A 26,549-nucleotide genomic window follows, 5' to 3' on the forward strand; every position below is an offset into this window, starting at 1 on the left:
AATGAAGCCTCTCCCCGCACTCTGTGCTCTTTACAAATGAAGCCTCTATCCGCACTCTGTGCTCTTTTCAAATGAAGCCTCTCCCCGCACTCCACGCTCTTTTCAATGAAACCTCTCCCAGCACTCCACACTCTTTTCAATGAAGCCTCTCCCCGCACTCTGTGCTCTTTTCAAATGAAGCCTCTATCCGCACTCTGTGCTCTTTTCAAATGAAGCCTCTATCCTCACTCTGTGCTCTTTTCAAATGAAGCCTCTATCCGCACTCTGTGCTCTTTTCAAATGAAGCCTCTATCCGCACTCTGTGCTCTTTTCAAATGAAGCCTCTCCCTGCACTCTGTGCTCTTTTCAAATGAAGCCTCTCCCCGCACTCTGTGCTCTTTTCAATGAAGCCTCTCCCCGCACTCTGTGCTCTTTTCAATGAAGCCTCTCCCCGCACTCCACGCTCTTTTCAATGAAACCTCTCCCAGCACTCCACACTCTTTTCAATGAAGCCTCTCCCCGCACTCTGTGCTCTTTTCAAATGAAGCCTCTATCCGCACTCTGTGCTCTTTTCAAATGAAGCCTCTATCCGCACTCTGTGCTCTTTTCAATGAAGCCTCTCCCCGCACTCTGTGCTCTTTTCAATGAAGCCTCTCCCCGCACTCTGTGCTCTTTTCAAATGAAGCCTCTATCCGCACTCTGTGCTCTTTTCAAATGAAGCCTCTATCCGCACTCTGTGCTCTTTTCAAATGAAGCCTCTCCCTGCACTCTGTGCTCTTTTCAAATGAAGCCTCTCCCCGCACTCTGTGCTCTTTTCAATGAAGCCTCTCCCCGCACTCTGTGCTCTTTTCAATGAAGCCTCTCCCCGCACTCTGTGCTCTTTTCAAATGAAGCCTCTATCCGCACTCCGTGCTCTTTTCAATGAAGCCTCTCCCCACACTCTGTGCTCTTTACAAATGAAGCCTCTATCCGCACTCTGTGCTCTTTTCAAATGAAGCCTCTATCCGCACTCCGTGCTCTTTTCAATGAAGCCTCTCTCCGCACTCCGTGCTCTTTTCAATGAAGCCTCTCCCCGCACTCTGTGCTCTTTACAAATGAAGCCTCTATCCGCACTCCGTGCTCTTTTCAATGAAGCCTCTCTCCGCACTCCGTGCTCTTTTCAATGAAGCCTCTCCCCGCACTCTGTGCTCTTTTCAATGAAGCCTCTCCCCGCACTCTGTGCTCTTTTCAAATGAAGCCTCTATCCGCACTCCGTGCTCTTTTCAATGAAGCCTCTCTCCGCACTCCACACTCTTTTCAATGAAGCCTCTCCCCGCACTCTGTGCTCTTTTCAAATGAAGCCTCTATCCGCACTCTGTGCTCTTTTCAAATGAAGCCTCTATCCGCACTCTGTGCTCTTTTCAATGAAGCCTCTCCCCGCACTCTGTGCTCTTTTCAATGAAGCCTCTCCCCGCACTCTGTGCTCTTTTCAAATGAAGCCTCTATCCGCACTCTGTGCTCTTTTCAAATGAAGCCTCTATCCGCACTCTGTGCTCTTTTCAAATGAAGCCTCTCCCTGCACTCTGTGCTCTTTTCAAATGAAGCCTCTCCCCGCACTCTGTGCTCTTTTCAATGAAGCCTCTCCCCGCACTCTGTGCTCTTTTCAATGAAGCCTCTCCCCGCACTCTGTGCTCTTTTCAAATGAAGCCTCTATCCGCACTCCGTGCTCTTTTCAATGAAGCCTCTCCCCGCACTCTGTGCTCTTTACAAATGAAGCCTCTATCCGCATTCTGTGCTCTTTTCAAATGAAGCCTCTATCCGCACTCCGTGCTCTTTTCAATGAAGCCTCTCTCCGCACTCCGTGCTCTTTTCAATGAAGCCTCTCCCCGCACTCTGTGCTCTTTACAAATGAAGCCTCTATCCGCACTCCGTGCTCTTTTCAATGAAGCCTCTCTCCGCACTCCGTGCTCTTTTCAATGAAGCCTCTCCCCGCACTCTGTGCTCTTTTCAATGAAGCCTCTCCCCGCACTCTGTGCTCTTTTCAAATGAAGCCTCTATCCGCACTCCGTGCTCTTTTCAATGAAGCCTCTCTCCGCACTCCGTGCTCTTTTCAATGAAGCCTCTCCCCGCACTCTGTGCTCTTTTCAATGAAGCCTCTCCCCGCACTCCACACTCTTTTCAATGAAGCCTCTCCCCGCACTCTGTGCTCTTTTCAAATGAAGCCTCTATCCGCACTCCGTGCTCTTTTCAATGAAGCCTCTCCCCGCACTCTGTGCTCTTTACAAATGAAGCCTCTATCCGCACTCTGTGCTCTTTTCAAATGAAGCCTCTCCCCGCACTCCACGCTCTTTTCAATGAAACCTCTCCCAGCACTCCACACTCTTTTCAATGAAGCCTCTCCCCGCACTCTGTGCTCTTTTCAAATGAAGCCTCTATCCGCACTCTGTGCTCTTTTCAAATGAAGCCTCTATCCTCACTCTGTGCTCTTTTCAAATGAAGCCTCTATCCGCACTCTGTGCTCTTTTCAAATGAAGCCTCTATCCGCACTCTGTGCTCTTTTCAAATGAAGCCTCTCCCTGCACTCTGTGCTCTTTTCAAATGAAGCCTCTCCCCGCACTCTGTGCTCTTTTCAATGAAGCCTCTCCCCGCACTCTGTGCTCTTTTCAATGAAGCCTCTCCCCGCACTCCACGCTCTTTTCAATGAAACCTCTCCCAGCACTCCACACTCTTTTCAATGAAGCCTCTCCCCGCACTCTGTGCTCTTTTCAAATGAAGCCTCTATCCGCACTCTGTGCTCTTTTCAAATGAAGCCTCTATCCGCACTCTGTGCTCTTTTCAATGAAGCCTCTCCCCGCACTCTGTGCTCTTTTCAATGAAGCCTCTCCCCGCACTCTGTGCTCTTTTCAAATGAAGCCTCTATCCGCACTCTGTGCTCTTTTCAAATGAAGCCTCTATCCGCACTCTGTGCTCTTTTCAAATGAAGCCTCTCCCTGCACTCTGTGCTCTTTTCAAATGAAGCCTCTCCCCGCACTCTGTGCTCTTTTCAATGAAGCCTCTCCCCGCACTCTGTGCTCTTTTCAATGAAGCCTCTCCCCGCACTCTGTGCTCTTTTCAAATGAAGCCTCTATCCGCACTCCGTGCTCTTTTCAATGAAGCCTCTCCCCACACTCTGTGCTCTTTACAAATGAAGCCTCTATCCGCACTCTGTGCTCTTTTCAAATGAAGCCTCTATCCGCACTCCGTGCTCTTTTCAATGAAGCCTCTCTCCGCACTCCGTGCTCTTTTCAATGAAGCCTCTCCCCGCACTCTGTGCTCTTTACAAATGAAGCCTCTATCCGCACTCCGTGCTCTTTTCAATGAAGCCTCTCTCCGCACTCCGTGCTCTTTTCAATGAAGCCTCTCCCCGCACTCTGTGCTCTTTTCAATGAAGCCTCTCCCCGCACTCTGTGCTCTTTTCAAATGAAGCCTCTATCCGCACTCCGTGCTCTTTTCAATGAAGCCTCTCTCCGCACTCCGTGCTCTTTTCAATGAAGCCTCTCCCCGCACTCTGTGCTCTTTTCAATGAAGCCTCTCCCCGCACTCCACACTCTTTTCAATGAAGCCTCTCCCCGCACTCTGTGCTCTTTTCAAATGAAGCCTCTATCCGCACTCCGTGCTCTTTTCAATGAAGCCTCTCCCCGCACTCTGTGCTCTTTACAAATGAAGCCTCTATCCGCACTCTGTGCTCTTTTCAAATGAAGCCTCTATCCGCACTCCGTGCTCTTTTCAATGAAGCCTCTCTCCGCACTCCACGCTCTTTTCAATGAAGCCTCTCCCCGCACTCCACGCTCTTTTCAATGAAACCTCTCCCAGCACTCCACACTCTTTTCAATGAAGCCTCTCCCCGCACTCTGTGCTCTTTTCAAATGAAGCCTCTATCCGCACTCTGTGCTCTTTTCAAATGTAGTCTCTATCCGCACTCTGTGCTCTTTTCAATGAAGCCTCTCCCCGCACTCTGTGCTCTTTTCAATGAAGCCTCTCCCCGCACTCTGTGCTCTTTTCAAATGAAACCTCTATCCGCACTCTGTGCTCTTTTCAAATGAAGCCTCTATCCGCACTCTGTGCTCTTTTCAAATGAAGCCTCTCCCTGCACTCTGTGCTCTTTTCAAATGAAGCCTCTCCCCGCACTCTGTGCTCTTTTCAATGAAGCCTCTCCCCGCACTCTGTGCTCTTTTCAATGAAGCCTCTCCCCGCACTCTGTGCTCTTTTCAAATGAAGCCTCTATCCGCACTCCGTGCTCTTTTCAATGAAGCCTCTCCCCGCACTCTGTGCTCTTTACAAATGAAGCCTCTCTCCGCACTCCGTGCTCTTTTCAATGAAGCCTCTCCCCGCACTCTGTGCTCTTTACAAATGAAGCCTCTATCCGCACTCCGTGCTCTTTTCAATGAAGCCTCTCTCCGCACTCCGTGCTCTTTTCAATGAAGCCTCTCCCCGCACTCTGTGCTCTTTTCAATGAAGCCTCTCCCCGCACTCTGTGCTCTTTTCAAATGAAGCCTCTATCCGCACTCCGTGCTCTTTTCAATGAAGCCTCTCTCGGCACTCCGTGCTCTTTTCAATGAAGCCTCTCCCCGCACTCTGTGCTCTTTACAAATGAAGCCTCTATCCGCACTCTGTGCTCTTTTCAAATGAAGCCTCTCCCCGCACTCTGTGCTCTTTTCAGTGAAGCCTCTCCCCGCACTCTGTGCTCTTTTCAATGAAGCCTCTCCCCGCACTCTGTGCTCTTTTCAAATGAAGCCTCTATCCGCACTCCGTGCTCTTTTCAATGAAGCCTCTCCCCGCACTCTGTGCTCTTTACAAATGAAGCCTCTATCCGCACTCTGTGCTCTTTTCAAATGAAGCCTCTCCCAGCACTCCGTACTCTTTTCAAATGAAGGATAAAGGGAGATTTAATAGGAGCTGTTCAAACTTAAATAACATTGAAGATAGGAAGAAACTGTTTCCACTGGCAGGAGGGTCGATAACTAGAGGCGACAGATTTAAGATAATTGGCAAAAGAACCAGAGGGGAGATGAGGAGAAAAATATTAGTCAGTGAGTTGTTCTAGAATGCCCTACCTGAAAGGGTGGTGGATCCAGATTCTAAAGTAACCTCCAAAAGAGAATTTTACGTATATTTAAAAAGGAAAAACATGCAGTTATGGGGAAAGAGTGGGTGAATAGGATTACAGCATAGGCACAATGGGCTGAATGGCCTCCTTCTATGCTGTAAGATTACATGATTCTATAAAGATCTGAAAGACTGCACCATTGACAGTACTGCAAAGATTATGTGCTCAAATCTTTGGAGTGGGACTTGAACCCACAACACACAGTCATGAGGCCTCCAACATTCCACTTCTGCTGTAGAACCATTGTTGTACATAATGACATTCAGACTCAATAAGCCTGATATTTAGTTGGCTGGCATTTCCAAGTGGCAGGGAGGAGCGCTGGTCAGGAAAATCAAAAGTCTGAACACAGTGGAGTGTTGACACCAAAGCATGTGTGGTTATTTTTAAATTAGATCACTGCCTGGAAGCCAACCTGATTTACAGGCTTGGCTTCCTGCCCGGCGGGGAATGCTGCAGCAGAGGCTGCAGCCCAGGAGCAGGTACATTTGTGCTTTTGGCGTAGAGATCACGGTGGGTGAGTGGGTAGAGAGTGTCTACTGAGGGTGAGGGATAATCTCAGGGAGCCACAGCAGAGATTGAGTGTTGATGATCGTGGGGAGGGTTGATAATCACAGTGGAGCTCCAATCGTGGTGAGGGGTTGGTGATCAGGGGCTGGGGGGGCGTGTATCTGAACATGGGGATGGAAGCAGATTAGCTGGGGGTGGGGAGGCGGGGGGGGTGGGTGCCGAGCGGCAAGAACTCCTGCTCCTCCTGGCCCACAGGCAGTGCTGGAAAGTCACTTATCCATATCCATGCAGCAGTCTGCTTCCTTTTATCTGTCAGCCTCCCCAAGGCTCAAAAAACCTGGCCGCCAGGGTTTAATTTAAAATGGGGAGTAAATCTGAGACATGTAGCTTCATTAAAATATTTAATTGAGCAATATACCTCCTGGGAGCAGGTTAGTTGCCCACCCCCATTCTGCCTTTGTTAAAACTGGAAGTGGGAAAACTTGAGGCAGTTTGTGTTTGAGTTTGAGATTTTTTTAATTTTTACATCCCACCCAACCCATGTTTGCAAAATTAGGCAGAAACCTGACTGTGCCCGTAGAACCGTATCCCAAAACAAGTCATTGAGGAAGAGGAGATGTGGCAAAAGAAATACAAAGAAGTGACAAATGGGATCAGCAGTGGACAAACGCTCTGAGACTATTTGCTAACTGACTATGTCTTAGTCAGGATAAGGGAATGAGCATATAATTCACGGTTTGATAATTCATAGCTACAATTACTCATCCAAACACATTCATCACCCATGCGTCTCAGTAGATTGATGTACCTGATTGCAGTTGACGTTTATGCTTTGTCTTCAGTGATCCATGTCTAATTAGATCTAATTTGAAGCCGACTAGATTGCACGGCCAGCGACAGTGACAAGTGATAATCCGTGTTGAGTTACTCTGAGTATCTAAGTGCAAGTCAGATCAAACAGCTCTTTGACTGCACTTCCTCACACCCCGCTTCCTATAAGGTCTCTATTCCACTCTCCCAGTTTCTTCTTCTCTATTGCATCTGTTTGGGCGATGCAACCTTTCATACTATATACTAGCGGTTCTGATATGTCTTGCTTTTTTCCTCAGCCGAGGATTCTCCCTCACCATGGTTGACAGGGCCCTTGACCGTGTCTGTTCCATTTCCCATCCTTCTGCACTCACCCCTTCCCCTCCCTCCCAGAGCCATAATAGAGTTCCTCTTGTCCTCGTATTCAATGGATCATCCTCCGCTATTTCAGCCACCTCCAATGTGATGCCAGCACCAAACACATCATCCCCTCCCCTTTCAATATTCCAAAGGGACAGTTCCCTCTGCAACACCCTGGTCCCTTTCCTATGCACCTTTCCATGCAAGCTTTTACCTCCTCTCTTCTTACCGTCCAAGGCCCCAAACACTCCTTCCAAGTGAGCAGTAATTTACTTGTACTTCTTTCACTGTATTCACTGCTCACAATATGGTCTCCTCTACAATGGGGAAATCAAATGCAGACTGGGTGATCACTTTGCAGAACACCTCCGTTCAGTCCGCAGGGGCTGAAGAGTGAGATTTCTCTTTTTATCAAGTCTGTCTCACTTTTAACTCTTAGCCTGACAAGACAATGACCAATATGGTAATGGGATACCTGGTGTAGTAATTTAAGAAAACTTTATTCAGAAAGAACAAGTTATACTTAACAAATTTCAGGTAGTGACTTTACTGCTCTCACGATTGCGCTTTCCGATCGAGTTTTGGTCGCAAACGACATGAAGACCCTTTCAGATCTTTTGTCCTCTCTTCGCCACTTGCTGGAGTTCTCCTACTTCTGTCGATCTTCTTGGGAATCTGTGCAATGAGGCATCATAGACCCTGACCATGGCCACCAGGCCAGTTTGTGTTGGCCTGATGGTTGGCTCAGACATTGTGATGTCAGTTGCTAGCCTATTCTAATTGGGACTTAAGTGACAGATTATTGCCAGTAATTGTGAAACAAACTATGAAAAGCTTTATTCATTTTAGTTATTATCTCCTTATGCTGATACAGACTGCATGGATTTTGTACAAAAACTGATTCTTCGTAAATTAGATTTGCTGAAGGTTTCAGGGTTTGCCCATTCTTTTGTGCAGACAGAGACAATACGTTATTCATCTTACAGAAACTGATGTTTTAAACAATTACATTATTAAAGCTACATTCAAACTACATAATTGAGACAAATACACAATTTAGTACATATATAACTCATATAATTCAATCAAGATTTTAGGATTAATTGTAACTGATCACTTTTAATACACTTGTGCAAAATCTAAATGTGTTAGCATCAGCTTAAAGGATAAAGTAAATAATAAAGTGAAGCTAATTCCAATCACCCCAAAACTACCTACAGGCATGACCCCGAGTTTTCAGTCACCTGTCATTTTCATTCTCCACCTTGTTCCCTCTTTGGCCTTTCTGTCCTTGGCCTGCTATAGTGTTTCAATGAAGCTCAATGCAAGCTCGGGGAACAGCACCTTTACAGGCAATTTACAGCCTTCTGGACTCAACAATGAGTTCAACAATTTTATATCCTAACCTCTGCCACCATTTTGTTTCGTGTTCTTTTGCTGGTTCATTTTTTTCTCTTGCTTCTTTCTTAATCTCTTTACGTTGCATTCTTCACAGGCGAGTGTAAAGGGCTATTTGATTGTAGAACAGCCTCATGCTCTCTTCCCCAGACATCCATACACTTTCTAGCAGGAATTTGTGGATTATGATCAGGAGCAGGAACACTGGCTAATTTTTCTCCTCACTAGGACAGGGCACTGGGGCCAATCATTGCAATGCCTTTACAACCAGCCCCTGCTAAGAGCTTCTAACTCAGTATAGACTAAGAATGAAATTTAACATCCTATGGATGGCTCAGTTATACACTGAGTCATTTGGAAAGTGACAGACTGCAGTGGAATTAGGGGGTGCAGGATCAGAGGGACCTGGGTGTATATGTGCATAAGTCATTAAAGGTGGCAGGACAGGTTGAGAGAGCAGTTAATAAAGCATACAGTATCCTGGGCTTTATTAATAGGGGCATAGAGTACAAGACCAAGGAAGTTATGTCAAATAAGACACTAGTTCAGCCTCAGCTGGAGTATTGCTTCCAATTCTGGGCACTGCACTTGAGGAAAGACGTCAGGGCATTGGAGAGAGTACAGAAGAGATTCATGAGAGTAGTTCCAGCGATGAGAAGTTTCAGTTATGAAGATAGATTGGAGACGTTAGGACTGTTTTCTTTGGAGAAGAGAAGGCTGAGAGGTGATTTGATAGAGGCATTCAAAATCATGAGGGGTCTGGACAGAGTAGACAGAGAGAAACTGTTCCGACTTGTGGAAGGAATGAGAACGAGAAGGCACAGATTTAAAGTATTTGCTAAGAGAAGCAAAAGTGATATGAGGAAAAACATTTTAACGCGGCGAGTGGTTAGGGTCTGGAATGCACTGCCTGAGAGTATGGTGGAGGCCGGTATAGAATCATGGAATCATAGAAAGTTTAAGGCACAGAAAGAGGCTACTTGGCCCATCGGTATTATTGAGGCATTCAAAAGGGAATTAGACAGCTATATGAAAAGGAAGAATATGCAGGGTTATGGGGAGAAGGCAGGGGAATGGACTGAGGGAACGGCTCTTTCAGAGAGCCAGTTCGGATACGATGGGCCGAATGGCCTCCTTCTGTGCTGTAACAATTCTGTGATTCTGTGTCGTGCTGTGCTCCCAGTGGGGAAATTTCAAGTCAATTGAAATGATCTGCAGTATAACGTAGCATCAATTGAAAATGCATTAATCATCTCCTCAGCAAAAGCTCAAAGTTAAGAAAAGGCACGATTAGAACATCAAATTCACAGCACTTTATTAAGCAAAGCAGTCGTTCTATCACAAAATCACCTGCTCACTAAGACATCTGTATAAATTGTAACTAAATTGTCTGAATCACTCGTCTATGTGTGTACCATGTTGTATTACTGCCCTTCTGTCAAGGCTGGATGAACATGAATCAAGACACATAATTGTACAGTTCTATACTCCCAAATACTCCCAAAGGAACACATTTTTATCATAACTGCTTGCCTTTATTACTTATAAGCTTTTCAAAACCTTAAAAACACTGGAAGAAAGGAGAGAACAATAACTTACATTTATATAGTGCCTTTAATGTAGTAAAATGTCCCAAGACTCATCAAAGGAGCATTATCAAATAAAATTTGACACCGAGCCACATAGGAGATATTTGCGCAAATGATCAAAAGGTTGGTCAAAGAGGTAGGATTTAAGGAACGTCTGGAAGGGGGAAAGAGACAGAGAGGCTGAGAGGTTTAGGGAGGGAATTCCAGACCTTAGGGCCTTAGCGGCTAAAGGCACGACTGTCCATGGTGGAGCGATTGAAATTGGGGATGCTCAAGAGGCTGGAGGAGTGCAGATATTTCAGGGCTGGAAGAAGATTACAAAGATAGGGAAGGGCAAAGTCATGGAGGGATTTGAAAACAGGAATGAGAATGTTAAAATCAGGATGTTGCTTGACTGGGAGCCAAAGTAGGTCAGCGAGCACACGGTTAATAAGGGAACGGGACTTGGTGCATGTTAAGACAAGGCAGCAGACTTTTGCATAACCTCATGTTTATGGAGGGTAGAACATGGGAGGCCAGCCAGAAGTGTGATGGAATAGTCAAGTCTAGAGTTAACAAACCCCTGGATGAGGGTTTCAGCAGCAGATGAGCAGTGGCAGGGGCGAAATGGTACGATGTTACAGAAATGGGAATAGGTTGGTCTTAGTGATGATGTGAATATGTGGTCGAAAGCTCAACTCAAAATCAAATATGACACCAAGTTTGAGAACAGTCTGGTTCAGCATCAGACAGTTGTCAGGAAGAGGAACGGAGTTGGTGGCTAGGGAACAGAGTTTGTGGCAGGGCTCAAAAACAATGGTTTCAGTCTTACCAATACTTAATTGGAGAAAATTTCTGCTTATCTAGTACTGGATGTCAGATAAGCAGTCTGATAATTTAGAGACCGTGGAAGAGTTGAGAGAGGTGGTGGTGAGGTAAAGCTGGCTGGCTTCAATGTACATTTGGGTGATGTCTCTGAGAGGCAGCACGTAAATGAGAAAAAAAGAGGCGGCCTAGGATAGATCCTTGGGGGACACCAAGGATAATGGTTCAGGAGCAGGAAGAGAAACCATTGCAGGTGATTCTCTGGCTATGACTGGATAGGTAAGAATGGAACCATGCGAGTGCAGTCCCACCAGCTGGATGATGGTGGGGAGATGTTGGAGGTGTGGTCAATTCTGTCAAAAGCTATCGACAGGTCGAAAAGGACAAGGGTGGATAGCATTTCATTTGTGCCTTTGATAAGAACTGTTTCAGTACTGTGGCAGGGGCGGAAACCTCATTGTAGGGATACAACGTGGAGTTCCAGGAAAGATAGGCATGGATTTGGGAGGCAGCAACACATTCAAGGACTTTGGAGAGGAAAGGGAGGTTGAAGATGAGGCAGTAGTTTGCAAGGATGGAGGGGTAAAAGGTTGTTTTTTTGAGGAGAGGGGCATGATGGCTGATTTGAAGGAAAAGGGTCCATACCTAAGGAGAGAGGCCCCTTAGAGGAGGTTTGGCTCGGCGCGCCAGGAAAAGGGAGGGAAGTGGCAGACGCAGCTGATCGGATAGTCTCAGTCTTAGTGACAAAGAAGTCCATGAGCTCCTCGCACTTGTTGTTGGAGGTGAGGATGGAGGAGGCAGGGGAGAAGAGTTTAAGGAGACGGTTTGCCGATGGGAAAAGAAGCTGGGGGTTAACTATGCAATCCAGGATGATCCTGGAAAACAAGCAGTTTTAGCAGCCAGGAACAGGATCCGATAGTGCTCTATGTGGTCCAGCCATATCTGATGGTGAATGACCAAACCAGGTGTCCGCCATATCCTTTCAAGTCTGCATCTTTTGGACTTAAGGGAGGGAAAATGAGGGCCGTACCAGGGGCAGTGACCAGCATGGGAGAGAGTAATGGTTTTAATGGGGACCGGAGCATCAAAGGTAGAGGTGAAGGTGTGGTTGAGCAGATTGATGGTGAATGGAGGGCCAAAGGCTAGAACAGTTGGAATTTTGAATGTGCAGTTGTAAGTAAATTAGGAGAGAGGTTTTTCCAGTGTTGTCACAGAAGAAAGTATGGTTGGACGGGGATGTGGAATATGGATAGAGAGCAATAAAGGAAGTGATCAGAGATGGCCTTATCCTAGATTGACACAAGGGAAGTCGCGAAGACACCTGACGAGGGTGGCTGTGAATATGGATTGGGGAGTTTACATGGAGGGAGAGATTAAGGAAGGATAGAAGGACTGTGAACTCAGAGGAGAGAGGAATGATGAATTAAGGAGGGAGGGAAACAGATGCAAACTTTGACTCCAAGTAACCACTGATAGAAGGAGGACAGGCTGGAATGAAGATGGCTGGGATGGAGGCCACACGTAACAGGGTGTTTCCCTGACTAATTTCTTTCTACTTAACTCACACACATCATAATCTGCACTATGCTGCTACTTATCTGCTACTGCTTACTCGTGTGATTTCATGCCAACCCTTGTCTCTATGCCCTTTTCCTAGGACTTTCAGATGACTCAGGGACTGCAGCCATATAGACGGTGAGGGACAATCCTCCCAAAAATGCACCGTCACTCATTCTTACTCTTCCAAGCATCGGCACGGAAATTGGCACATGTTAAGGACAGTGTTTTAGAGGTGTCTGTACAGCCATACTTGAAACCACACCTGATGATGGTTTGTTGGGAGTTCAAAGATGTTACAGTTCTGAGCTCCGTACTTTAAACCTTTATGAATCCAAATACTTGTGAGAAACAGCCAGTATTTTGACATTTATCTAACTCCCTTTCTGTGCGAAACCACACAATTCCACATTATATAGTTATATAATTGTTAAAATAAAACCTCATCTAAGAGAGAATTTAACTGAAATGCAAAATACTGCAGATGTTGAAAACTGAAATAAAAACTGAAAATGCAGGAAACACTGTAGAGTTTAATTGATGCAGCCCTTATCAATAACTTTAATTTTCCTTACTTAGCGAGCTCTTTTTTCCATATGCATCAACAATGGCTCAGTGATAGCACTCTTACCACTGATTAGGAAGGTTTTCAGGGCAAGCCCCACTCCAAAGGCTGACACACCATTACAGTACTGAGGGAGTTTTGCACTGTTGGGGCAGAATTTTGTGTGGTCATTTGAAGCGGGAATGGTGGCTTGGGGGAACGGAGAATCGCATCGGAAGCACCACCCGGAACTCCAGCATCTTGACATCAGTTCTGGATTTAGTCAGCGGTGGGAAAGCATCAAGGTGGAATCGCCGCCACGATGCAGCGGGAATTTATTTTAAATTGCTGAACAGTTAATTTCAATGCATTTGCATCAATTGATTCAATTGGGGTGGGTTGGGAGTAATTGGACAGCGGGCAGCACTTACGTGGCTGCAGGTTTATGGCCATTAAAAGCTGGCAGCAGAGAGGCGAGGCATCAGTGCCGCCGGGGTAGGCAACCATTAACAGTGCTGCATATAGGTGAAGAGGAGAGTGCGGAGGCCATTTTCTTTCTGCAGTGCTATGCACTCTTCAAAGGGAGATCGGGGTTTCAGGGGATCTGCAAAGGGGGATCGGGGTCTTGGGGGCTCTGCAAGATGTGGGTGCATGGGTTTGGGTAGCTTTAACGGGCAATCAAACTGTTGGATGAGATGTGTGGTTGCCAATACTGCTGGATGAGAGGGTCGGCCATCTGCAAGGGTGGGGGGGGGCATTGCGAGCCATCAGGGATTCTGCCAGCAGAAGCAGCAAAGGATCAGTTGACAAGTCAGGGTCATCTCTGCATCGTCAGCAATCCGGAGGCCCACAGGTCAGCTTGCAATGGTCTCATACACCCTGTATTTTTGGACCCCTGTAGCATGATGCAGCACCTCCGACGGAGAGAGGGCCAAGAGGCAGCTGTGCCGGCCCACGAAGCTCCACGACAAGAGCAACAGTAGCCACCCATGCCAAGAAGGGCCCACCTGTGCCAGAGAGTGTATCGAATCAGCTTCCTCCAAATGCCCGGGCTGCATTGTCAGCTAAGACTACACCTCTCCAAGGAGACCGTCAACGGCTTATGCCCCTGCTGCAGGATGAGTTGTAACCTATGTTAGTCACTTTATGCCAGTGGCCCTGAAGATCACAGTGGCACTAAACTTTTATGCATCTGGATCATTCCAAGGAGCCACTGGGGACATGTGTGGGGGCTCCCAGGTAGCAGCCCACCACTACATTAAGGAGGTGACCTATTTCTATTCAAGAGGTTCAGCGGCTACTGTCCTGACCATGACAGTCAGGCCGAGAGGGCCATCAGATTCAAGACCATCGCTGGATTTCTCTGGGCGCAAGGTGTGATAGATTGCATATGGTCATCAATACTCCCAGGGACCAACCAGCTGCCTTCATCAACAGGGAGGGCTTCCATTCAATCAAGGTTCAACTGGTCTGCGACCACCGAAAACAATTCTTAAAGGTGTGTGACCACTTCCCAAGAAACAGCCACGACATCTATGTACTTCGATATCCCGGGTGCCACAGCTTTTCAGGCCCCCCATTCACCTTCATAGCTGGATTTTCAGAGACAAGGGCTATCCATTAAATACTTGGCTACTCATGTCTGTGAGGAACCCTCACAATCCAGCAGAGGAGAAGTACAACACTTGCCATGGCTTCACCCGAGCGACCTTGAGCAGGCCATTGGGCTGCTGAAGATGAGGTTCCGGTGCCTAGATCGATCTGGTAGAGCCCTGCAGTATGCCCATTCGAGGGTCTCGCTTATTGTGGCTGTCAGCTGTACCCTGCACAATCTAGCACTGCAGGGCGGCCTTATATGACGATGAGTTGCCTGAGCGATACTCCTCCACCAATGAGGAGGATGTGGAAGAGGGAGACGAACAAGTAGCGCTGGATGTTGTAGCCCTTGCACCAGAGGCCAGGCAGATTGAGCGACGGGCCAAGGTGGCAAGAGACAATCTCATACTTTCCCAATTCCAATCTCCCTGATTTTCACTCACAGAGAAACCAATGCATGTAGTGTTTCCATTTGTGTCTGTGCCTAGCACCCAGCTAAATAGGCACTACTGCCCATGGGAGATCATATTCAAATTGTCATTCCACTAAGGGGGAAGGGTGAAGTCAGCAGCTCACAATTAAGGCATGATAATATAATCACTTTTTCACAATGCACTTTAATTGCTTGAACAAAAGAATTTATATGAGGCATCACATGTCAAATATCAAATACCTGTGAACCCCCTAGGGTGCCTAGGTACTTTTCTTTATATGTTTACGAGTGCTTCTACGAGGTATGAATCCAGCGACAACAACTGGGGTGGAGGCAGGCTGCTGATCAGACTCCCCCTTGGCCTGTGATAACTTTAGCGGCCATTCTCTGGCTGCCTGAGGCCTGGAGGACCCTAGCTGCCTGAGGGTTTCTTGCAATGCTGAGATGAGGAGGAATTTCTTCACTCAGAGTGTGGTGAAGCTTTGGAATTCTCTGCCCCAGAGGGCTGTGGAGGCTCAGTCGTTGAGTATATTCAAAACTGAGATCAATAGATTTCTACATATTAAAAACATCCAGGGTTACGGGGATAGTGCAGGAAAATGGTGTTGAGGTAGAAGATCAGCCATGATCTCATTGAATGGCAGAGCAGGCTAGAATGGCTGAATGGCCTACTCCTGCTCCTATTTCTTGTGATCTTGTGTTCCTGATCAGCCCCTCAGGTATCATATCAAAGCAAAGCCCTGTCTGCTCTCTCAGGTGGATATTAAAGATCACATGGCACTATTTCAAAGAAGAGGATAGGAGTTAGAGAGAGATACAGCACTGAAACAGGCCCCATGGCCTGCCAAGTCTGAGCTGACCATCAACCACCCATTTATACCAATCCTACATGAATCCCATATTCCCTACCACATCCCGACAATTCTCCTACCACCTACCTACACTAGGGGCAATTTACAATGGCCAATTTATCTTTCAACCTACAAGTCTTTGGCTGTGGGAGGTAACCAGAGCACCCAGTAGAAATCCACGCAGTCACAGGGAGAATTTGCAAACTCCACACAGGCAGTACCCAGAACTGAACCTGGGTCACTGGAGCTATGAGGCTGCGGTGCTAACCGCTACGCCACTCTTAAGAATTAAAAAAGTTCTCCCGAATGTGTGCCCAATGTCTATCCATCAACCAACATCACGGAATGATATTATATGGTCAATATCACATTGCTATTTGTGTAATCTTGCTGTGCACAAATTAGCTGCCACATTTTACTACATCACAATAGAAACAAAACTTCAGAAGTGCTCCATTAGCTGTAAAACACTTTGGGATGTCCTAAGATCGTAATAGACACTATAAAGAGGTAAGTCTTTTTTCTTTGGATTTGTACAAGTTGCCTACCTTGTTATATTATCGATAGTTTCAATGGTTGCTATTCCATCAAGTGAAACTTTTAATTATAAGTCTGTTTTTGATTCAGTACCATTCTGTGCCAATCCCCATCTTGGCACGGAAACACCAATTAAGAAAGTACCTGCATTTATATCCATGCTAATATATTACCCCCAATCCCATTAACCCTAATCTTATAAAACAACCTCTTATATGACTTCTTGTAAACACCTTTTGAAAATCAAAATGTACTACATCCACTGATTCTCCTATATTCACATAATCAAACATATTATCCTCATCAACCTTCTCTGTTACTTCATCAAAAAATTCAATCAAATTAATGAATAAGGTTCACCTTTAACAAATCCATGCTGACTTTCCTTAATTAATCCACACTTGTCCAAGTGAATATTAATGTTGTCCCACGTTATTGGCTGGGATTTTATGCTACAGAATTGGATGTCGATGATTATTTGCAGAAGTGGGTGGGGCTGTACAACTGCATAGAATGACCCCACCCCCACCCCCCCAACCCGATGTTATCACACTGGGCTAGAATTTTATGAGTGGCAGACGGGAAGCCGCATGGGGACGCTGCTTGCGTTTTCGGAAGTAGCAATTGGCAGGCATTTAAGCTCGTTGATGAGGCAATTGACTGCAATTTAATGGGCCCGTTCAGATTTAACAGTGAACACATGGAGGACAAAGGGCGTCAGAGTCTCAGAGTTTTTAAAGGGCGGCAACAGTTGCTGCCATTGCTACGCTCGGCAGCTGTGCAGTAAGGCTTTTCTCTTTAGTTGGTTGAAAAGAGTTGGGCAGCCATTGTTTTGTGGTCGAGGCCCCCTTGATCAGATAGTGCTTCTGGCAGGGGTCTCACTAGAAAGGGACTGGAGTGGATGGAGAGTTGGACAGCATTGCAGCAGTTACTGGTAGGGTGTTCCGGTAAGACTGGCACTGCCCAATTGACCAGCCAGCATGAGGTTCCAATGGGAACAGGAGTCAGAGTGGGAGTGCCTTCGCCACCCGCTTCCACCTTCCATTTCCCACCGGGTCCCATGAAATCCTGGCCATTATTTTTAAAATCTTTCCCATCACTGAGGTTAAACTGACTGGCCTGTAATTTCTGAGGTTATCTTCACACCCTTTTTGAACAAGGGTGTAACATTTGCAATTCTCCAGTTCTCTGGCACCACCCCTGTATCCAAGGAGGATTAGAAGATTATGGCCAGTACCTCCACAATTTCCAATCTTACTTCCTTCAGCACCCTCATATGCATCCCATCTGGTCCTGGTGACTTTTCAACTTTAAGTATGGCCAGTTTTTCAAATCTCCGCTTTATCATTTTTTTCCATTCAGTATCACAACTACCTTCCCTTTAATTATGACTTTGGCAGCATCTTCTTTCTTGGTAAAGACAGATCCAAAGATTTACAGCCTCAGCCATGCCTCTGACTCCATGCTTAGATCCACTTTTTGGTACCTAATCAGCCACATCCCTTCTCTTACCATGCTTTTACGATTTATATGCCAATAGAAGTCCTTTGGATTCACTTATATGCTGGCTGTCAGTCTCTTCTCATACTCTCTCTTTGCCTCTCTTATTTCTTTTTTAACTTCAATGCTGAACTTACTATATTCAGCCTGGTTCTCACTTATATTTATTAAGCTGACAAATGTCATGTGCCCCTTTTTCTACTTCATCCTACTCTCTAACTGTTTTGTCATCTAGCGACCTTTTGTCACCTTTAGCAAACGTGAGAAGCAGAATGCAGACTGGTTTCAATCTCACTTTGAAGAGATGGAACCTGTCATAGCCGCTAAGTGCACTACACTGTTGAACTACAAGAAAGCCCCCAGCGAGTTAACATCCATAGCACTTAAAGTAGCCAGAAGCGCTGCACAAAGAACAGCCAAGCGCTGTGCAAATGACTACTGGCAACACCAACAGTCGTATTCAGCTGGTCTCTGACACCGGAAACATCAGAGGAATGTATGATGGCATTAAAAGAGCTTTTGGGCCAACCATCAAGACGATCGCCCCCCCCCCCTCAAATCTAAATCAGGGGAAACGATCACTGACCAACGCAAGCAAATGGACCGCTGGGTGGAGCACTACCTAGAACTGTGCTCCAGGGAAAATGTTGACACTGATACCGCCCTCAATGCAGCCCAGTCTCTGACAGTCATGGGTGAGCTGGACGAACAGCCAACAAAATTGGAACTCAGTGATGCCATTGATTCTCTAGCCAGTGGAAAAGCCCCCGGAAAGGACTGCATTACCCCTGAAATAATCAGGAGTGCCAAGCCTGCTATACTCTCAGCACTCCATGAACTGCTTTGCCTGTGCTGGGATGAGGAAGCAGCACCACAGGACATGCGCAATGCCAATATCATCACCCTCTATAAGAACAAGGGTGATCGCGGTGACTGCAACAACTACCGTGGAATCTCCCTGCTCAGCATAGTGGGGAAAGTCTTCGCTCGAGTCATTTTAAACTGACTCCAGAAGCTGGCTGAGCGTGTCTACCCTGAGGCACAGTGCGACTTTCGAGCAGAGAAATCCATCATTGACATGCTGTTCTCCCTTCTACAGGAGAAATGCCGTGAACAACAGATGCCCCTCTACATTGCTTTCATAGATCTCACCAAAGACTTTGACCTCGTCAGCAGACGAGGCTGCTTGCAACGAATATGGCCTAACCATCAGCCTCAAGAAAGTGAACATCATGGGACAGGACGTCGGAAATGCTCCATCCATCAATATCGGCGACCACGCTCTGGAAGTGGTTCAAGAGTTCACCTACCTGGGCTCAACTATCACCTGTCTCTCGATGCAGAAATCAACAAGTGCATGGGAAAGGTATCTGCTGCTATGTCCAGACTGGCCAAGAGGGTGTTGGAAAATGGCGCACTGACACGGAACACAAAAGTCCAAGTGTTTCAAGCCTGTGTCCTCAGTACCTTGCTCTATGGCAACGAAGCCTGGACAACGTATGTCAGCCAAGAGCGACGTCTCAACTTATTCCATCTTCGCTGTCTCCAGAGAATCCTTGGCATCAGGTGGCAGGACCGTATCTCCAACACAGAAGTTCTCGAGGTGGCAAACATCCCCAGCATATGCACCGTACTGAGCCAGCAGCGCTTGAGATGGCTTGGCCATGTGAGCCGCATGGAAGATGGCAGGATCCCCAAGGACACATTGTACTGCGAGCTCGTCACTGGTATCAGACCCAACGACCATCCATGTCTCCGCTTTAAAGACGTCTGCAAACGCGACATGAAGTCCTGTGACATTGACCACAAGTCGTGGGAGTCAGTTGACAGTGATCGCCAGAGCTGGCCGACAGCTACAAAGGCAGGGTTAAAGAGTGGCGAGTCGAAGAGACTTAGCATTTGGCAGGAAAAAAGACAGAAGTGCAAGGAGAGAGCCAGCTGTGTAACAGCCCCGACAACCAATTTTATCTGCAGAGCCTGTGGGAGAGTCTGTCACTCTAGAATTGTCCTTTACAGCCACTCCAGGCGCTGTTCCACAAACCACTATCCACCTCTAGGCACGTACCCATTGTCTCTCGAGACAAGGAGGCCAAAGAAGAAGATCTCTGACTTCGGTTGTCCTATCTTTCCCCCTCTCAACTGTACTAAGCCATTTCCTCTTTAAAGGCAGCCTTTACAGTTTTGCCTGCCAATCTTTCATTCCAATTTAGCTGGCACAGATCTGTTCTGAACCCACTGAAATTGGCCCTCCTTCAATTAAGTATTTTTACTGTAGATTGCGCCTTGTGTATTTCCATGGCTAACCTAAGCCTTATGATACTATGATCACTGTTCCCTAAATGTTGTCATGCTCATGCAAGGGACAGTTATGAACTAAAGTGAACTGGAGCAATTATGAACTGTAAAAAGTGCAATGATGATCTAAACTCCAAAAAATGGACACAATTTTACTGCAGATAAGATAGAGTAAGAGGTCAGGTGACCTCTCCTGTACTGCAAATATACATCGTCACTGTTGGAGACTAAATCCATCATCACTTCTGGACTAGTCCTGTGGAAGGCACATTAAAATGCTTACCAGCCCATTCAATGTTAAATGGTTCCTATCTTCAAGCAAAACTGGAGTCAATGGGAATCAGGGGGAAAATTTTCCGCTGGTTAGAGTCATACCTATCACAAAGGAAGATGGGTTATGGCTGTTGGAGGTCAATCATCTCAGTCCCAGGACATCATTGCAGGAGTTCCTCAGGGTAGGGCCCTAGGCCCAACCATCTTCAGCTGCTTCATCAATGACCTTCCCTCCATTATAAGGTCAGAAGTTGGGATGTCGGCTGATGATTGCACAATGTTCAGCACCATTCATGATGCTCAGATACTGAAGCAGCTGATATCCATTTGCAGCAAGACCTGGACAGCATCCAGATTTGGGCTGATAAATGTCAAGTAACATTTGTGCCACACAAGTGCCAGGCAATGACCATATCAAACAAGAGAGTATCTAACCCCCGCTCCTTGATATTCAATGGCTGAATCTGCCATTATCAACAAAATGAACTGGACCAGCCACATAAATGTTGTGGCTACAAGAGCAGGTCAGAGGCTGGGAATTATGCAGAAAGTAACTCACCTCCTGTCTCCCCAGTGCCTGTCAATCATCTACAAGGCACAAGTCAGGAGTGTGATGGAATGCTCTCCACTTGCCTGAATGGGTGCAGCTCCAACAACTCTCAAGAAGCTCAACACCATCCAGAACAAAGCAGTCCACGTGATTGTCACCCCATCCACCACCTTCAACATTCACTCCCTTCACCATTGACGCACAGTGGCAGCAATGTGTACCGTCTACAAGATGCACTGCAGCAACTCACCAAAGTTCCTTCAACAGCACTTACCAAACCTGCAACCTACACCACCTAGAAGGACAAGGGCAGTAGTTGCTTGGGAACACCACCACCTGCAAGTTCCCCTCTAAGCCACACACCATCCTGACTTGGAACTATATCGCTGTTACTTCACTGTCGTTGGGTCAAAATCCTTGAACTCCCTTTCTAACAGCACAGTGGGGTTTGAAAGTGTAGGTACACCCCAAGGACTGCAGCAGTTCACGAAGGTAGCCACCATCAACTTCTCAAGGGCAATTAGGGATGGGCAATAAATGTTGCCCTAGCCAGCAACGCCCACATCCCATGAACGAATAAAAGAAAATTGGGTTGACAAAAGCCGTCGCAGACAGGAAAACTCTGGATTCAAAGCCAAGATATTAGGTAGGACATAACACCACTTTGTCAAGGTAAACCACTTTCAAACCCCACTGTGTAGCAATGGCCACATGTTCAAAGACTGTCTGAACACACCAGGGGAGAGCATCAATGGTCATCTGACCAAAACCAAGCCTGATAAGGTTTTTTCTTAAAAAAAAAACAGCTCCCTGAAAGACAGAGACAGAAATCCAGCCAGCCAGGGAATCTGAGAGAGCCATTTCAGCCAAGAGGAAGACCCTGCCTGTAACATCTTTAAAACCACAAAGGCAGCGTCACTGCGAGGTGACCTTGAAAATTCCCCACCTGAGAAATTGTAACAGGTTTCTCCCCACCCCACTCACTTTGACTGAGTCTTAACCAGTGGAGTCCGTAATACTTTAGCGAACCAAGAAAAGGAACACCAGGCTGTTGCTGTTAAAAAGTTCCTCCCAGAAAACCAGGAAGGTTTCAAAGTGAATTCTTTTCATGACAATCGGACTTAAATGCGTGCTATCCTCTAAATTCTATCTCTTGTGTGTATGCATGTGTACGTATGTGTGAGTGGGTGAAGTTGCAAATATTTTGGGTATTGTTTAATTAATAATTTATCTTTCTTTTAATCCTATGAAAAACCCAGTGTTTGTTTATTTGACCTCTAAAACACTCAGGGACTAAAACAATATTTATTTTTTTAAAAAACCAAAGTTGGTTGAGAGGTGAAAAGTGGAAGGCATCCATACCATTTTCCCCTTGTTCGTAACAATGTGCCCCAACTGACACTTGATTCCCTGACCCACCTCATTCCCCAGAACCAGATTCAGCAATGCTTCCTTCATCATTGGGCCGGAATCATAGTGATGTAGAAAAATCTCCTGAACACCCTTCAGAAACTCTTACTCTCTCTTCCCTTTACACTACTATTATCCCAGTCTATATTAGGATAATTAAAGGCTCCCGTTATTATTATTCTATAGTTTTTGTACCTCTCTGTAATTTCCCTGAAAATCTGCCTCTCCATATCTTTCGCACTAATTGGTGGCCTATAGGATACATCCAGTAGTGTAATGGTACCTCAATTGTTTCTTAACTCTAACCAAATAGGTCCTGATGAAAGACCATTGACCTGAAACATTAACCCTTCTTTTCTGTCCATAGATGGTGTCTAACCTGCTGAGTATTTCCAGCACTTTCTGTTTTTGTTTCAGATTTCCAGCATTCGCTGTATTTTGCTTTTGTATTGTTGTTTTGTAGATTCAGTCCTTGACCTCTCCAGGACATTCTCACTCTCAAACACTGTAATATTCTCCTTAATCAATGCTGCCACCTCTCCTCCTTTCTTTCCTTCCCCATCTTTCCTGAACACCTTGTATCCAGGGATTTTTAGTACCCATTCCTGCCTTTATATGAGCCAGGTCTCCGTTCTCGCCACCACATCATATTCCCTTGTGGATATTTGCACCTGCAGCTGATGAAGCTTTTTTACCACTTTTCATGTGTTTACAAAAATGCCCTGTAAACCTACTTTAGATGGAATTGCATTCCCTCTTAGCAAGAGCCCACCTAATACCTTACTACTAAAATAAAAGCAAAATACTGCGGATGCTGGAAATCTGAAACAAAAACAAGAAATGCTGGATTCACTCAGCAGGTCTGGCAGCATCTCTTTCCACAGATGCTGCCAGACCTGCTGAGTGAATCCAGCATTTCTTGTTTTTGTTGTAATACCTTACTACCTCTGATTCTAGTTATATAAATCCTGCAGACCCTGTTAGGGCTGCTTTGGGTGGAATTCCTGAAGAAATTCAGGAATGCTCCCAAACATGCCTCCAGGATTGGTGAATTACTAGGTTTTCATTTTTAATGGAGCAGTCTTTAATCAGTGTCTTTTTGTATTTCATAGCTGCAGCAGAAGCACAAAAGAAGAATGAGATTCCTACTGTCTCCGCGAAGGTTCCTGATGGTGGCTCCAAGAAAGAGGTCAAGAAGAAGGAGGGGCAAAAGAAAGATGGAGCTAAAGGGGACAAGGATGGATCAAAGGGCAAATCAAAGGATGGAGCCAATAAAAAAGGGGCAGTACAGAAAGGAGCAGGAGCAAAAGATGGTGGGAAGGCCGATGCTAAGGGAGCTGGTAATGCCAAAAGTGGTGGGAAAACAGGAATAAATGCCAAGGGAGGACCAAAGAGAGCTCCTGCTAAAAAGTCTTCATAGTTCCTTTATACTGGACAATACCGTATTAGTGGGATTGAATGGGGCAGTATGTTGGTACACTGACATTTCAACCTCTGGACCGTGGCTTGAAATCCAACCCCAGAAAGAAGGATCAAAGGTCAGCTCTCTACTTCAGCTCTTAAATAATGTGAACTTTGACATAAACTTTTGGAAAAACAGTGCAGGAAATAAACATGTTCACACTTGTGCAGAAGCTATGAGAGATAAGAATTTAGAGATATACAACACTGAAACAGGCCCTTTGGCCCACTGAGTCTGTGCTGACCATCAACCACCCATTTATACTAATCCTACAATCCCTACTTTCTCCTACCACCTACCAACGCTAGGGGCAATTTATAATGGCCAATTTATCTATCAACCTGCAAGTCTTTGGCTGTGGGAGGAAACCAGAGCATCCAGCAGAAACCCATGCAGTCATAGGGAGAACTTGCAAACTCCACACAGGCTGTACCCAGAACTGAACCAGGTTGTCAGAGCTGTGAGGCTGTGGTGCTAACCACTGCGCCACTGTGCCACCCTTGCACCACTGTGCCGCCCTATGTTAAGGTTGAGTTCTGAGGTAAAAATTTAGGGAAATGTCAAGGGAGCACACTTTTCCTCCAGGTCAGTAGTGTGCAAACAAACTACGGTAATTCATCTAGATTACCTCTTGAGTAGGTTGGTACGGGTTTGATATAACTGAGCAGTTCTTCAATGCACCCTTCAGTTAGAGAGGTTACTCATTGAGTAGATAGAAACTTCCAAATTTTCCACCTTTACTAACATTTTAAATATTTCCATTTTTTGCTATTAAGTGAATTTCTATTTGCATGAATTCTGGACTTTAAATAACCATTGAATCCTCAAAGTCACCGGTTCTGTTTCTTTCATTCAGGGGCATGGTCAATGAAAGCTGTTTTTGCAGATTTTTAAAGATGAATCGGGGTCAAACTTTGCAAAAACGACAATACATTAACTCTTTGTTGTAATTTAGCCCCCTGTACAAAAACGTAAAAATAAAGGAACCAGGCACAACTGGTTAATCAGGTTCCTTTTAGCCTCCATATTGACCAATTAAAAACAACTTGCATTTATATAGTTCAGAGGAATGGAAGGTTGTAAATAGAGGAGTTGTTAACGTGACAAAGCGGATTAATGGTTGGCTGTTTAATGAACAGGGGCAAAGTCAGGTATAACAGACCCTGAACATTGAAAGCAGTTGACAATGCTTGTGAACATTGGGTTCAGAAGCTACAGTTGAGTGGCCCATTCCTGAGACGTGGACAGGCTCGGGTTGGGCAAGGAGATTCAAGAAAACAGGTCTGATGGAAGAGATGAGTCTGTTGAGGACTTGAGCAGAGATGGGGCAAAGTTCCGAAGAAGGGTCGCTGACCCGAAACGTTAACTCTGCTTCTCTTTCCACAGATGCTGCCAGACCTGCTGAGTGATTCCAGCATTTCTTGTTTTTGTTGGGGCAAAGCTATAATGGGTTGAGAGTTCAGAACTGGAGAAGGGACTGGGACTGGAGGAAGTTGAAGCAGGTGAACAGATTTTAGTGACAAAGATATCATCCAGCATCAGCTGTGATTTTAGTAGAGGGAACGTGGAGGAGGCAATTTGTATTGGAGAAAAGGACTTTTTTATTACTTTCTTTGGCCTCCTTATTTCGAGAGACAATGGGTAAGCGCCTGGAGGTGGTCAGTGGTGTGTGGAGCAGCGCCTGGTGTGGCTATAAAGGCCAATTCTAGAGTGACAGGCTCTTCCACAGGTGCTGCAGAAAAATTTGTTTGTTGGGGCTGTTACACAGTTGGCTCTCCCCTTGCGCTTTTGTCTTTTTTCCTGCCAACTGCTAAGTCTCTTCGACTCACCACACTTTAGCCCCCTCTTTATGACTGCCCGCCAGCTCTGGCGAACGCTGGCAACTGACTCCCACAACTTGTGATCAATGTCACAGGGCTTCATGTCGCGTTTGCAGACGTCTTTGAAGCGGAGACATGGACGGCCGGTGGGTCTGATACCAGTGGCGAGCTCGCTGTACAATGTGTCTTTGGGGATCCTGCCATCTTCCATGAGGCTCACATGGCCAAGCCATCTCAAGCGCCGCTGATTCAGTTATGTGTATAAGCTGGGGATGTTGGCCGCCTCAAGGACTTCTGTGTTGGAGATACAGTCCTGCCACCTGATGCCAAGTATTCTCCGGAGGCAGTGAAGATGGAATGAATTGAGACGTCGCTCTTGGCTGACATACGTTGTCCAGGCCTCGCTGCCATAGAGCAAGGTACTGAGGACACAGGCTTGATACACTCGGACTTTTGTGTTCCATGTCAGTGCGCCATTTTCCCACACTCTCTTGGCCAGTCTGGACATAGCAGTGGAAGCCTTTCCCATGCGCTTGTTGATTTCTGCATCTAGAGACAGGTTACTGGTGATAGTTGAGCCTAGGTAGGTGAACTCTTGAACCACTTCCAGAGCGAGGTCACCAATATTGATGGATGGAGCATTTCTGAAGTCCTGCCCCATGATGTTAGTTTTCTTGAGGCTGATGGTTAGGCCAAATTCATTGCAAGCAGCCACAAACCTGTCAATGAGACTCTGCAGGCACTCTTCAGTGTGAGATGTTAAAGCAGCATCGTCAGCAAAGAGGAGTTCCCTGATGAGGACTTTTCGTACTTTGGGCTTTGCTCTTAGACGGGCAAGGTTGAACAACCTGCTCCCTGATCTTGTGTGGAGGAAAATTCCTTCTTCAGAGGACTTGAACGCATGTGAGAGCAGCAGGGAGAAGAAAATCCCGAAGAGTGTGGGTGCGAGAACACAGCCCTGTTTCACGCCACTCAGGATAGGAAAGGGGTCTGATGAGATGCCACCATGTTGAATTGTGCCTTTCATATTGTCATGGAATGAGGTGACGATACTTAGTAGCTTTGGTGGACATCCAATCTTTTCTAGTAGTCTGAAGAGACCACGTCTGCTGACGAGGTCAAAGGCTTTGGTGAGATCAATGAAAG

General features: G+C 46.1%; 1 protein-coding gene across 1 annotated transcript in view; it reads left to right on the forward strand.

Annotated features, from left to right (window-relative positions):
* tmie (transmembrane inner ear) overlaps positions 1-25,847 on the forward strand; it is a 186,725-nt gene extending 160,878 nt beyond the window's left edge. Inside the window, exon 4 of the mRNA XM_068030808.1 lies at positions 23,234-25,847. Within this exon, the coding sequence (XP_067886909.1) occupies positions 23,234-23,541 (308 nt within the window). The 3' untranslated portion in view covers positions 23,542-25,847. The remainder of the gene's footprint in view (positions 1-23,233) is intronic.
* Positions 25,848-26,549: the final 702 nt, after the last annotated feature.

Source organism: Heterodontus francisci, chromosome 5 (assembly GCF_036365525.1).
Source record: "Heterodontus francisci isolate sHetFra1 chromosome 5, sHetFra1.hap1, whole genome shotgun sequence".
Taxonomy (NCBI): Eukaryota; Metazoa; Chordata; class Chondrichthyes; order Heterodontiformes; family Heterodontidae; genus Heterodontus; species Heterodontus francisci.